The 15,652-nt window shown below is 41.0% G+C and overlaps 1 protein-coding gene across 2 annotated transcripts in view; it reads right to left on the reverse strand.

Moving 5' to 3' along the window:
* Positions 1–15,652, reverse strand: part of LOC308135403 (junctophilin-1-like) — a 30,277-nt gene that overhangs the window by 2,873 nt on the left and 11,752 nt on the right. Inside the window, exons 3-6 of one of the 2 annotated variants that reach the window (XM_080503364.1) lie at positions 12,109–12,227; positions 10,010–10,282; positions 1,292–1,710; positions 545–641 (exon numbers count right to left, since the gene is read on the reverse strand). In XM_080503364.1, coding sequence (XP_080359490.1) covers positions 561–641; positions 1,292–1,710; positions 10,010–10,282; positions 12,109–12,227 — 892 coding nt within the window. In that variant the 3' untranslated portion in view covers positions 545–560. Of the gene's footprint in view, positions 1–544; positions 642–1,291; positions 1,711–5,940; positions 6,258–10,009; positions 10,283–12,108; positions 12,228–15,652 lie in introns of those variants that run through there. The other variant, XM_080503365.1, reaches the window with a different exon arrangement.

Consider the following 15,652-nt stretch of genomic DNA (forward strand, 5'->3'; position numbering starts at 1 on the left):
CAGACCTCTGGATTAGACTAAACGTGCCAGCCTTCACTCCCGCACATCAATCAGCCTTCACCCTCCGTCCTCTTGTCATGTCTTGTCTCACTGCTTTTCCATCCTTGGATCTCTCTTGAGGGATACTGATCCAATCAGAGGCCGGTAACACGCCATAAGAGCTGCAGCTGAGAGGATGCTCTGACCCGTTGTCTCGAACTCACAATTTAATCCTTAACATATTCTCTATGACTCCAAATACCAAAATATTTCTCATCATTATTACGTTTTTTTAATCGTGGCGCATTGTGTTCTGTCTCGGTTAAATGGACGTTTACAAACCAAATGTAGCTGATGTCCACTGAAAATTCTGATTAATGGCCAATCCAAGTAAACCTGAGACCCTCTGGGTGAGTCAATAGTTAATACCTGGATTGAGATTACAAACAAATCTTCAGGATTTAAAACCTCCAGACTATGTGAAATGGCAAAATATGTTTTCAAGATGACAGCAGTGAGCAAATATTAGAGTCAACATGACAACGACTTCAGTAAAGATTCTTACCTGAGTAAAGATTTGGTCAGGTGAGAAAATGGACGAAAATGAGTGCGAGACCGACATTCAACAGCATCACAAGAGCCACCAAGATGGAATTAGGACCCTGAGGAAACACAAAACAAGTTCACGTTGTTAATTTGGTGGCGACGTCAGACGTGTTGTACAGTCTTTAGGATGACGGCTGATCGTAGCCGAGGTTTGACCTCGTGTTGAGAATCCGCTCACACACTGAATTCATGTCGGACTCCGATCAGCAGCTTTGTGAATGTGCACGGAAACATGCTTCATGATAGGTCAGTCAGTCATTTGTGATAAATATACTGCAATGATGAAATATTTGCGATACATCTTACATGTAAATTAATTTGACTAATGCAATGCTTTTCCACCGATTTGACATTGTTCGTCACATTCACCCATTCATACAAACCAAAGGACATTTGTCATGCAAAGCGTTAAGGCCGTCCATTTTGGGCAATGTGGGGTTCAGTGCTCCATCATCATACATTATACTTTACTCACTCCTTCATAGATCTTTTTTTTAATCTTTTCTGTTGCTTTTTTTATTTCCCAACAGCTTATGATGGATCGTCTATCATACTTTGTTTTCCTTTTTGTTAAAAATTCACATTTGATAACTCAACACGACATCCAGTTTCTCCACGCGAACTAATTCTACTACTAAAAGTACTAATTCTAGAACTAATACTTCTAATCGGAAATGAGCATGTCATGTGACGTGTCAAAACGTACCGTGTCCTCCTCGATGATTTCAGAAGCTAGTTCCATACTCGCTTTCTTGGTTTCTGCAAGGCTCTTTGGTTTGGTTGACTCGAGTCGTTTTGGCTTGGGCGGCTCCGGTGCTTTGGCGCTCTCAGTTTGAGGAGCCGCGGAGTAGCTGGGGGCGGGCGGGGACTTCACTGCTGGTGCCAGAATCGGCTTGGCGGGCGGAGGCAGGCGCGCCAGGCTGGACGGGTGGAAGTCATCCTCCACACCGAGCGGATCTTCAGGCGGCGGGAGCGTCTTATCCGCTTTGACGTAGTAGCCATGGTACTGAGAGTGGATCTGCCCGTTGCTGGGCGACTTGCTGAGAGTTGTGGTCACTGCTGGAGGACGCTCCAGTTGCTTCACTTCCTGTCTGAGAGAAAGTTTGGAGGCTGCCTTTGTTATTCCTGAGGAGATAGAAGAAAGAAAGAAAACCTCGATAACCCACAGAGCCATCAGCACTGGTGCTCACTGGTAGAGGTGACGTCATGACGTGACTGGAACTAAACGTAAGAAATGAAAAGCGGATCGCTGATGTCTGGCTTCTCTTCACCAAGTGTGATCTGTAAAAAGTTGTTAGTAGACATTTTAAGATTTGAACGTCAAGAGACATGATATCCAAAATTTAGCTCTGTATTTCAGGAGAGAAAAATGTTAAGTAACAGGAAATAATGATCATAAAACGTTCTGTGCCAATGAGAATACATTTACAAGCACACAAAACAAGGCAAAAGCCACATTTTCACCTTGATATCTGATTCTTTATCTCGTGAAAATCTGACATTCCACGAAATAATGAAGTGTATGGATGATACGTCCGTAAAACAGCGAAAATCTAAACGGTAAAAATAACAAAAATAGCTATAACAGGTCAAATGGCCAAAACAGATTTTGAAAAATGTATAAAAAAAAGACCAATCAGAGGGATGTTGAGGCAGTGGGTGCCATACGTGTTTATATTTACACTCATATTTGAGCTGGTCCTCAGCCTGAACAGCACTTCACTGTGGACTTCTCAGACAGGCGGCAGTAAAAGATGACTCACAACAGCAACTCTGAATTTGTGAGATTATCAGGTTGTGATCTTCAAACCCTCAGCTGGGACGAACAGAAAGCAGCGAAAAGAGATAACAGAAGTATGTTGTTTGACTCTTTATTTGTGCTCGCTTCCATCCATCCATCCATCCATCCATCAGGGGCCAACATCCCAGCTCACTAAAGGTTAAAGGTCACTCCGTCCATCACACACAAAGAGGGGCAGACAACCGCACACACTCACATTCACACCTGGGGACAATTTGGTGTCAACAATTAAATCTCACATGAATGTTTTTGAACTGTGGGAGGAAACCGGAGTAATCTTCTTACCCCTTTTCAGACATGTTGAATTATATGTATTATATGTGTGAATCTATGTAAATATGTATGACTCGATAGGTGGGGGTATACTTGGATATAGACTTATTTTGTGTATATGTATTTTCAGAAAACATAGATTTATTATTTCTATGGATTATCTACATATATGTCTATTTGTGTATGTGTGTATATGTAATAGTGTGGGTGTATATCTACATCCCCAGCTCACGTTCCCTATATATACACACACACACACACACGTTTTTTGTATGTTTCTGAATTTTATATTTTTGTATCTTTGTTTTGACATGACTGAAATTAATGAATAATAATAGAAAAGGTTCATAATCACGCTGCTGACAGCAACATAATAGATTCCAAACGTGTCACTGCGATATCAACAGTTGCAACACACATAAAGCTAAAGTTTGCCTGAACAGCAACAAATGATGTTTGCATGCACTGTGCAGTCCTGCTGTGCACGTCAACGTGTTCGGCCAATCAGAAGGAGCCATTCCGCACTGGACTGTGTTGATCCCAGCTCACATTCCACTTCATCATCTGAACGTCACATCACGGCTGGTGGCGACAGACCAGAAGTAAAGAATGACTAACATCACCAAAGTCAACATCTACTCCTCTTCTGAATCACGTCTGGTGGGAACTGCAGATACACATGAAATAACTGAGGAAAGACAAACGAGCTCCAGTTGCATTTGTGATAAAAATTCAAACCAAGAAGCGAAGGAGCACCGGTATCGGGAAGTACAAATCCAACAGCACAAATGTGTTAGCGTCCTATACTTAAGTGTTTGTTTATTTGTTTGGGAACCAGTTTTGGATATTTAACTACAATCCTGTAGATCCTAGGTAATGATTTCGGCACATTACTGTTGCGATAGCCTGTACTACAGTGCAGTAGTCTGCTTGTATCTTACAGTTTCAGGTGAATGGCTACATCTTTCCAGATACACTGATACAACATTTCCAAAAACTAACAGATTCTTTGTCTCATTTTGAGCACATTTGAACCAAGAGTCAATTGGATTGCATTACTGGGTCCATTTTAAAATAAGACCTGATGCACGCACGCTGGTTGTGAATAGAAACGTCCTTTATATTAAATAAACTGAGATAATTTCAAAAACTTGGTCAAAATGTAGCCCTCTGGTCTTAAGGATTGGGTTTTTATGGGCCTCATAATGAACAAAGTTTCCCATTCCTGCACTGGAAGCTGCTGTTCATCACTGTGCAAATAAAGACACATGGTTTATTTAAATTCTATCAACTTATCACAATAGTCACATCATGTACATCTGGCCTGTACATATGGAATATCTGTCCAGAAACCCCAATAATTATCATTAGAATCTACCTTGTATAATTCCGTTACTATGATGAAAATGCAATCATGAAAAATAGATTGACATAAATTCTTGACTAGGATGCTATTGGCTGTATACATATAAAATTGAATATGTGTGACAGACAGGAAGCAGATAATGTACCGTCTCTATCCAACAATTCATGAACTGAAACGCCTCTCAATGGACGACAGTCCCACATTGGTCCTGCTGACTGACCACCCTGAGTCAAGGAGCAGAGAGCCTTAACAGGGACAAGCAAACTTCCATATCCATCAATGCCACTTTTACAATCAGTGAATGGAGAGAGCATAAAGAGAAGGTGGATAGTATATTGCAAGAAAAAGAGTACCGGTAATTTATCCTACAAAGGGTTGAACCCCTAATTCTATCAAAGGCGGCAAAATGGCCGGACATGGTCTCTTTATTACAACATGATGAAGAAAAGGGGTTTAACGCATGAACAACACGTTCTCTCCACATCTTCAATGAACATTGCTGAAATAACAACAGACTTGTTGCTAAATTTGATATTCGAGGTAAATTAAGTATGAAATGCTTCTATAGATTTTTTTTTTATCATCCGTACTGAATTCACTCATGTGTGAACTGAAAATTTGATCTGCCTGCTATGTACGGAAACACAGACTGACTGTTCCTAAACTCTAGTAGTAGATTCACCATATCAGGACAATAACTTCTGAAAAAGTCTACACGATGTGTTTGAAAGTATGGTTTGTGTATGGTGGGGGGAAAATGTATAGCGAAAGCTTAAGGACGCCAGGCCGACTGCATACAACACATTACGAAGCCTCCTTGCGCTTCGCAAATCAGATCATGTGGATTCAGGAGAGGCTAAATACACAAAACGTCAGTTTTATTAAACGTCAACACATTTGTTGACAGTAATGCACGTCGTACAAAACCTTTTCCCCATTCTGGTGCGAAACATTAGAGAGCTACTAATTGATCTGCATATTAAAGTGTAGTAACTTAATATGTAGTAAGTATTGGAAGACGTTTCAGATATCGTCTAAGTGACTTTATGGTGGCTTGATCAGGCTGATCGGTGAAATTAGATTGATACCCTGTGAAGATATTCTTCAGGCTACTTGTATACATTCACATTGGCACATTAAAACAAAATAACAGGAAGGATTATGGGAATTGTTTTTGACAGTTTTGACATATTTTAGATTTTTAACATGATAAATCATCATCTATGTTTTTTTTCCTTGAGTAAAAATTAAGATAGATACAAAATGTAGAGCATCTGCAGACACTGACAACATTCACTGGCGAGGTTAGATTTGTTTTGGGCCACATTTACAGTGAAAGATGTCTTAGTTTTGCATTTCTCTGCCATTTAACTTTAGCTATCTAGACAAAAAAACCCACCCACTGCAAATCTGTGACGCATCGTGTGTATTTAAGGTGATTGTTGGGTTTTTCTCTGTAACAGTCCCATGGAATGACTGTTACAAATACAAATAAAACCGATTAATTGAATTGAACAACAGACTTCAGATTGCTATGAAATCCAATTTTAAATATATCCGCTGCTTGTTTCAGAGCACTGTGATATGTTCACATGTGTTTTTTGTTTTTTTTGAAGACAGATTTCAGTCATCTGCAATGGTTTCTATTTGGATTGATGTCACAACTGGCTGCTTCAGATAAAAAAAAAAAAAAATCTGCACAGTTCAATGATGATTTTTTTCCCCATGCACCTCAGATTTAAAGCTCTCAAAAGAGGGAATTTTAGGTATATTAGCAGGAATATTTTATAACCTTGTGAGTGACGCTCACCAGTTCTCCTCTCCATCATCGTGACAAAAAACCCCCCAAAAACTGCATGTTGCTTACAAAAAAAAAACCCCAGGTTGGCAGAAAAACAAACTGCAAACAACCAGCTGCACTTCACGCAGTCAAACCAGAATTTATTGGTTTATTTAGGTCATGTGATCAGTGACAGTTCATAACAGGTGCGTCTCATTTGAGGCCACACTGCAACTGACATGCAACAGCGGAGCAAATTCCAAAACAACAAGGAATTTGTTCTGTGTCTGGTTTGGTACTCAGATGACCCAAATCAAGCGAAGGCACAGCTCGCCAAGCAAAATGATGTCAAAATACTTAGCAGGGAAACACAGGAAACCGAAACGGCTGAAATGCTCGACACTCAAGATGCTCTGGCAAGAAGGCATGGGAAGAGATGCAGGTTCTCTACACTGCAGAAGGGAAAGCAAAAGGACACAGAATGAAAGAATCAGGGGCAAGAAAACAACCAACAGGGAGTCAAAACACCTGAAACAATAACATAATCAATCACTCGTCAAGTGAACATGTTTTTAAAATTAGCTTTTACAGAGCTTGATACATTTTATATAAGTGCATTCTGTCTATAATAACTCTCTTCTTAACATTTTAAAGGACAAGCCTATCGATGTATGAGGATAAGCTCAATAATGTGATATAAGGATGGACAATATATACTGCAATGTGAGACAATGTTGAGAGTTGTTATATGTCTCATAATAATGTTAATGTCTTGTTGTTTTGGGATCCATACTTCCGAATAGCACTTTTTGTTGTGACTTATTGAGCATTTTGTTTTTGGTGAGATTTTCTAGATTTGTGTGCTTTTTGACCAAATAAGACAAAATACTGAAGCACTGAAGTCAAACACAATCTGTTGACAACTTCAACGGATCGTGTTCTCACCCCGAATTAAAGTTCGGGGGGGGGGGGAATTGATAATGCTTCTTCTATCGTCTGGCACCATTTCATTTCCCTCTGCATAACTGGGCATCACTGATTCCATATATAGTACTACTGTCTGGGATGTGAAACTCAAAGAATCTCCAGATGTACAGACGAGCATTGTATGGATCAGGGCTGTCAAACATAAGGCCTCTACCTTGTTGCTCAAAATCATGTTGTCAGGGTGTTTGTAAAAAAACATGCACCGTGCTACAACTACAGTAGAAGCTTTTTGGGCATTTCACTATATTTTGCACCAGAAGGTTTCATTCAAATTGGCTTTATGTTAACATTTGACCAATATTCACTTTGTTTGGTGAAAATAGACATTTTCATAATGTATACTCTGCACCACAGCAAAGAAAAGCATTGGAGTTGACAATTAAAGGTTAATATGACACTGTTTTACTGGTCCACTAAAGAGGAAATAGGCCTGTAAGTGGCTCCTGTTATCCATAAAATCTCCTCATTTATCCTTCTGTACCTTCCACAATCACAACAGGGTCAGTGGGTTGTTGTGACAAATGGACATGTGTAATTTATTGCGGTTCAGTCAATCTCTTGCAAGTGCAGTTTGCGCATTGATATATTCATTGCACATATGTAATTAGTATGATCGGTTGAAAAGTTGCAAAACTGACCAAAATCATACATTTTGCATTGTTTATATAAGAATCTTTCTCAATAGAATACATTCTCTGTAAAATGTTTCAATATTTTGTACACAAATTATATACCTGACTGACCACCACACAAATATATGTGTTATCCGTTAACGTTCCTTAAATGTGAATGATTTAAACTGTGCATATGTTCCTGCCAATGTTTACTACATATTATCTTGGATTCTGTTCCTGTTTCCAAAAAATGTGGAAATCACCAAATGTGATCAATTGCACCAATGAAGGATTAAAACCATTGACGTCAAACATAATAACCAGCATGGGAATTTGGTGTATTTTTTGTGCAGCAAGGACATAAAAAAAAGCATACATTTTTACTCCTTTTTTGTTTAAATAAACATTCATTGGCCGCTACATCTGACCAATGAAAAAAGTTTTTATTGTCACGCTCAGCAAAGCATTGTGGTTTCTTCCTGAAAACTTTAGATTGTCATCAATCGATATACAATCTACACAACCACCACCACCAGCAACAACAACAGAGGATCTTGAATACAATCTGAATATGTGTGATTCTGTAATTTCCTCACTACTCTTAGACTGGAAGGAAATGGAAGCTTCCACTTGTCAATAGCAATGTAGCTACTGTAGCTTTAATTTATGTACCTCTGAAGTCTTAGTCCACTTTTCAGTGGGTCTAATTCTTGTGTCTGACTTTTTCCCGCTTAAGCAATGCCTTCCCAAATTAATCAATCAAAAACAGCCAAACAATTTTTATACGTGTTCAAAATATATGGTTATTAATGAGCCTGACTGACAAACTGACAACACATCAGACACGACAGACTAAGTTTCTAAACTCAACAGAGAGAAAAGTCGGCAAATGTGCAAATTGCAATGTGAAGACAGTTTCCCCTTCAACATGGACTAAAATAAGATATTCTGATCATTAATGCCACTTAACTAAACTCAAAATCTGAGCGATAACTAATTTGCAACATCACCTCTCATTTCAGATCAGTGCAGTTGTCACTTCTTGGACCCGCAATTTTTAAATCTGCAAATCAGACCAACTGAAACCAGCTCAATGAAGAGGACTGCACACAGTATAAACATATGTAAATAGTTGACTCATAACTGATATATTCTCTGCTTGTCGCACAGAAAGATATTACCAGGACACCATAAGCTGGCTTATTTTTCTTCTTTTCAATCTGTTGTTTTTCATTCAGTATTTTCATGGCAGTATATCACATCATCATTGTCAAAAAAATAACATGTTAAAAAAGTTAACACATTTAAGCACAGAAAGTTTCCCAGTACATCTAAAAAGATTCCTTTCGGCTCCTGCCATGCCGCCATATTGTAATAAATCTGAACTGCTCAACACGTGCAGTGTTTCACCCTGTTAGTAATTAAATGAAGTGAGAACGTATCAGCAGTTAGTGGCGAGGCAGCCTTGTTACCATTTGTTCGTGTTAATAATGAGGCAGTTTGCAAGGTAATTCCTCGTCTTTCTGTCCAGCTGCAGTAGTGATCCAGCAGACCAGTCAGATAAACAAACCTGCGGGTGGAAAAGACGCCGCGGACTGCTGCAGGGTGACGGATGTGATGCATGAAACAGATGAGAGTGCACCGAGCGGCTCGGTGGATGGAAAGTTTCAGATTGACAGACTGTGGGATGGAAGCATGGACAAGAGCACGGCCGTCTAAACAATGTGCAACAAAGTTTCTGATATCAGCTTAATACTAAATATGTAGGTGAGCATGGACACCTGAGCTTAGGCTAGACTTACTCCAGGTATTATATTCAAACACACACTTGTTTGACATTAGATTATTAAAATACTGTATTGATAAGTATTTCATCGACTAAAATCAGTTTGAATTGAAGACATGTGGCTTCTTCTATCAAATACTGAGATGGTTGATGATTAAAATGGGATTAATCTCACGCCCCCACAAGTGTTTACTAATAAATTGCATTCAATATGAGGACAAGATGGATCTGGATCTGACGAACTGAGTGACATACTCTCTTCACTTCACATCGAAGTTGTCAGAAGGTTGACAGAAACAGTTCATGTGTTAAAAAGCAGCTGCTAAGCCCAACCGCACATTTCAACTCTTGACATGGCACGTTGTTCTTCTTAATAGCAGCACATTAAAAATGAAGCACAGCTCATCTTTTCACGGAAATGGAAGATGGCTTTGTAAATGGTTCATCTGACGTCACGGATACAAACACAGCCCTATTAAACTTGCGAACATGGAGTTAAACATGCCGAAACGCCTGGACTTCCTGGGATTTATCCTGCCCTCTTCAGGTCGGTAAAACAGGGTTTTCCAGTTCCAACATGAAAAAAAACAAACAGCAGCTTCCCAGCCCTCATGACACCAGCCGACTGAGCATCTTAAACACAATGCATCTGTCAGTATCAATATGTTATCTCCTCCTCACAGGACTGAACACAGCTGCAGCACGAACAAACACCATCCTTCTGGAGTGACACTGTCATATTTCTGAGCCTTAATCTGGATCTGAACAAGTTAATTCATGAAGACACGAGCAAGACTTGACGGCCTGAGTGGCTTACCTGCCGTCAAGGACTCGGCTGACGGAGCTTTGCTTTCTTTCCCAGCAGGCTTTGCGGGAGCGACACTGGCAGTCTTGCTGCTGAAGAAAGACTTTTTGACGACAACGGGTGACGGAGAAGGGCTGGGATCCGGGCTCTGGGACGGAGACTGAGACGGTGTCGTGCCTTTCCTGTAGAAATGGGGACTTCCTGACGGCGACTTTTCCTTCTTCACCTCGACGGGTTCCTTCACTTCCACGGGTTCGTTGTACTTCTGCCGTATGTAATCAGGGCCTGGAAGAAAACAGAGAATCGACAGATTTATCCTCCAGAAATAAAAGTGAGTTTAACTGAGACAGCAAGTATGACGACTCTTTTTTTCACATGAGAAGTCATATTTCCAAATAAATAAGTGTAGGTAGAGTTTATTACATTGTATTAAGGATGCATAATATATTTTAAATTTAAAGTATACATATCACACACGACTGAGTTGAACTGTAATAAATTAGGTTTTTATACACTTTGATTTTGCTTGCTTTGCATGTTGCAAATGTGTCCAATCAAAAGCACAAGATCGTTTTGCCAATGGATGCATTTCACTCTATTATTTCAGCTTTACAACATTTCGTATCTGAAGGCAACAGGCTAATAGTCAGAAGCACACAAGCACTAAAGTGAAGAAAAATTTACAACAAAATTATATACCGGTAGTTGTATCTGGTTAAAAGAGGATTGTTTGAAAATACAGATCTCAAAGCATATATATCAAAACTTACTTGTTTACTTGAAGTCATATCACGACTGCAACACTCAACCACAGTAACACAAAATTAATTAACGCCATGCAGCCCTACATATGAATGATATTTTTGAAAATCACAGACGTAGACATAAAGAAGTGTCCTAATTTTGTGGTTAAACATTTTAACACCTTAGTTTTTACAGAAACTTTACTTAAAGATGTCAAAAAGCAGCCAGACGATGGTGCATCGTTCGTGCTCTTGCCTCATAAGGTAGGGAAGTTTGCATGTTCTCTCTGTGCATGCGTCCCAAAATATTATGCAGGTGAAGTGACTTTATTTCTTTGTTTTCGCCACCAGGTGAGTCAGTTTGTAAGATAATATGAACATGAAGTTAAGCACAGGAGCAGAATAGTTAAATGATGATGTGAATGAGGTATGTTAGTGGGAAGCTTTAAAAATATGCAAGTGAGATTTGCTTTGCAGTTCTGGCCTTTGCGCGTATTTTGTCATCGGTGTCAGAGGTCCAACAACATTGCATTTAAAGTGTTTTTGCCCAAATCCAGCCGTGGTCCTGAATTTCAACCAGTCTGAAAGTCCCTTTAGTGAGCTCTACTGAGAACAGGCTGTTTCTGTGCCTTTTCTTTTTTTTTCTTTTGTTTATTTTGGTAGTTGTGTGCTTATGACGTGTTCTTTGTTACGCATGAGTTTCTACAGAGGTTGAGATTTGGGCAGGTTTTACGTTGTGTTTGGGCTGGAAACAGTGAGTCAGATCAGGCATCCCTGCAGAAAACATGGCTTTCCAGTGGATTTAGTACAATGGCTCATAGAAACCTTGTTTTTTTGAAATCATACCAGACCTGAAGAAGTTCAGACTCTGCAGCTGCAGCAGGACTTTTCAGAAACTTTAGTTAAAAACACTGTGTGTCTGAATATGTTACTCAGTTTGGTCGCATGTTGTTATAATTACTGCCAAGTAGCTAATGCTAGCTCCTGCGAACGGTGAGGGTAACTTACCGTTTTTTTCAGTTCAGACTGATTTTTTTCAGTACGTCAGTAATTTTATCTTCCTGAGTGAGGGTCCAAGGGAGGATCCACTACCTGAGGGAGTAGGTATTTCTCTACATGACGTCATGAAGGGAATATTTCTGATTGGCCTGTATGTTCGCTCAAAAGGGGTGTAAGCAAGTGAGGGAGATGACAGATCACTTCTGGAGTCTCATACACAGACTACGTAGACACATATTACCGTTAGAAAATCTGCATGAAGTGAATTTTGCATAATATGGGACCTTTAAGTTACAGCACAAAACCTATTGGTCAGTACATCTTTTACTTTGTTTGTACTGAGATGTTGAAGAGCTGACGTTGGAGTACCTGGCTGATGGAAGCTGGGGGAGAGCTCTCTGGCCACAGCCCGGGCAATATCTGAGTCCTGATTGGCTGAATGCGCAGCCTGGTCTGCAGTGTCTGCTTTGGCCCGGGCATGGGACGTCCTGCAAATATAAACACACGCACGCACGCACGCACGCACGCACACACACACACACACACACACACACACACACACACACACACACACACACACACACACACACACACACACACACACACACACACACACACACACACACACACACACACAGAATTAAGTTAAAAGGTTTAAAAGTTTATAAGAAATTCAACAATCTATCATTTCTAATTCTCATTCTCGCTTATAGTGACTGATGAATTGTGAGGTAGGAACCTACAATGACTGATTTTTTAAAAATCTCTTTCAATATCCTTTTTGACTTTTACCACCTGAAACAGACATGGGAACCTGATGACCTGAATGCAAGACATACGTAAATATCTCAGATCTGCATATGTCATGTCACATCATTCCATTGTGCTCATTGGTGTAAAAACAACGTGAAAAAACAAAAAACAACCCACACAATTTTCTAGTTCTCTGGAGCCACAAGGGGTGTGTGAGGTTAATTGATGACCCTAAATTGGTGCGTGTGTGTCCTGCAGGGTTTAGCTCTTTCCCAGCTGCAGCACACCTGATTACAATGAGGGGCTCGTTAGTGGGCTTTTTCACAGCCTTGGTGATGACATCATCACTAGGCTCAGGTATGCTGAAGCATTGAGAGAACTAAAACGTGCAGGACAGGGGCCCTCGAGGACCAGAGTTGGAGAGCCCCTGGCCTAGGGTGTGGCCTGCCTTCACCCAGTCCAAAGAGACTACCTCCGGTCCTCCGCAATCCTGCATCAGATGAAGCAGTTAAGAAGATGGAGGGCTCACATGTCATGTTTATAATAAATATTCAAACTAGCAAAGATGTTATTTGTGCTTATGTCACTCAGTCATAAACAACTGACTCGCTTATAAATCTCCACTCAAAGTGCATATTGGATCAGTGCTGACTGATGAACACAGAGCTGAGAGGAGACGCCTATTTTTAGCTTTCAAGTGTCTGCAAACACAGAGGGTGGGACGGCACACAAAGTTTTATTCATGAAAGATGTTTGAGGGCCCCGTTAGCACAACAGCGTTTCACGACAAACGTTAACGCCGCAGCAGCGGACAACACCCGCGACGTAGTGAGCATGCCGGGCCACAGGAGGGCGCCGTTGCTTGTTTTAGTAAGGAAACCACAGAGATGTGTGTGCAGAGAACAATACGGGATAAACGCGAAAACGAAATCGCGAGAACCCGACATCCGTGTGGACTGATGACGAAGCGGATGCTCTCAGGGGTGAGTCTCAACTATTAAACTCCTGATATGAACTATATCGGGCCGCGAGCCATACTGCTACGTTTGTTTACATGCACATGAGCAGAAGGAACTATTTGCAACGGGACGGGATGGGGAGAGATGTGCATGTACAGTAAGAGTGCTTCATTGCCTCCGGCAGTCTCTGCAGAAGGGAAATCACACCCGTGAAAGAATCTTTCCACCCTGAGAGCCAGATTAAAAAACATTGCGTATACAGTGGATCCGCACATTATTGTATTATTGTATATGTATATGCGGATACGCTCGTATTTGTTGTCGTGTAAACAGGGGAATAGTTGAGCTCACATGTTTCTAAATCAGATCCAGAACCCAAAAACTGTGCCGACCGGTAATATTCCATTGCAAACAAGACATATCCTTCCAGCCTTTTAGTGTCTCTGTGGTGTAATTCCCTGAAACGCACAAGTAATGAGCAATGATCCCGACGCTACAACAAAAACAAAGTGTAGAAGTCAGCAGCATGCGCACCATTCTTCCACACTGACCAAATACCAGAAAAAGCCCACCACTGAGTGACTGAATGACCGTGTGTGTGTGTGCGTGTGTGTGTGTGTGTGTGTGTGTGTGTGTGTGTGTGTGTGTGTGTGTGTGTTGTGGAAGACTGTATTTCTGTCAGCTGTTGAGAAGCGTCCACCTCCCTGGCCTTATTTAGACAAGCACTACTTCTGACACACTCTCACTCACTCAGACACCCACGTCATATCTCCATACCTTCAGGTGACATTACAGTCTTAAATTCATTTATTCAACCCCCGACTCATGTTTTCACCATATAATTGTATGATTGACTGCACACAAACCTATTGATAACAAGTCCAGGTAAAGTAAGTGCGTAAACATGTTCAGGCGCCCATAGCAGTATGTAATACCTTCCTACACTCACATTTGCACAAACATAATTTGTTGCCAAGAATGTGCCCACTTCCTTCTCCTCTTTACAGCCCACCCACCTACTATCTTGACCTCACGCCACTCTTTTTCTCGGCGTCTTTCCACTCTTTCCCAACACCCTCCCTGCTGCAGTTCACCCAGATGAGGGGAAAAATGATGCAAGCCAAAAACCCTTCCAATGCGTTCCTGAGCTCTGACCAACATTCAACATCTATAGCTGCACTGCAACCTTCAAAGACTGCATCTCTCATTTCCTACACTCAACCACCAGCTTACACTGCTCCGGATTTCACTGTCTGAGCATGTCTGTTTCTACTGGAGCAAGAGACGTGTGGAGGTGCCTTCTGTGCTTAGGATTAAGTGAGGACTCCATATTTGTCCCGGAAAGTGTTAAATATTAATGAACCTTCATCATATATCTGCCCCTATCAGAACACACATCCCACTGGAACTGTAAATCAGCTACAGTTTTGACACATCTCTACTGCAGGCAAAAACAGAGCTATTCATCCTTTTTTTAACGCTTATTCTCCATGGAGTCACACTGAATAATATGAATATAATCAATAAAGTATGATTAGTTTTGTTTTAAGGTCAACCCTGGACCTGCTACTGGGATTAAAAAAAGGGTCGAGATTCCTTTTTACAGCGTCATTATTTCTGCATTTAGGATGGGGTGGCAGCCACATTAGGGTGCTGAGGGGCTGATGGGGGTCAATGGTCTTGCTCGGGGATGCTCAGTGGTGACCTGTCTGCTGTATGATATGAACCTGTGAACGCCTGATCCCAAGTCTGCTTCTCAAGTCAACATTGGGAGCAGCTTGAGGTTCAGAGTCTTGCACAAGGACACTTGGAAATGTGGAAAGGCAAGAGGAGATGGTGAATCAAAACTACAACCTTCCGACTGAGAGCCCATTACTTTACCAACGGAGCCACAGCCGCCCGGTAACCTAGTGGCCTTCTTTCCAGTTGGACATGCTGGTAGACCCTAATATAGCTAATATCCTAATAAGATGCCTGGACCTCCTTCAGCTGGCTGTCAATGCACAGGGACAGGAGACAAAAACAACAAAACAACCTTGGTTAAGTCCAAGAAATGTTTTGTATCCTGGCAGCTCAGGAGGCTAAATACAGAAGCCAGAAAAGTCCATAGCAGCCTCATTACTACCCCTTAATCCTGAAAAGAACCGCCCACTAGACATTTCACTTGACACAGTTCTAAGTCTTCTCAAGTCCACAACTTC

This window comes from Blennius ocellaris (genome assembly GCF_963422515.1).
Source record: "Blennius ocellaris genome assembly, chromosome: 10".
In the NCBI taxonomy this organism is placed as follows: Eukaryota; Metazoa; Chordata; class Actinopteri; order Blenniiformes; family Blenniidae; genus Blennius; species Blennius ocellaris.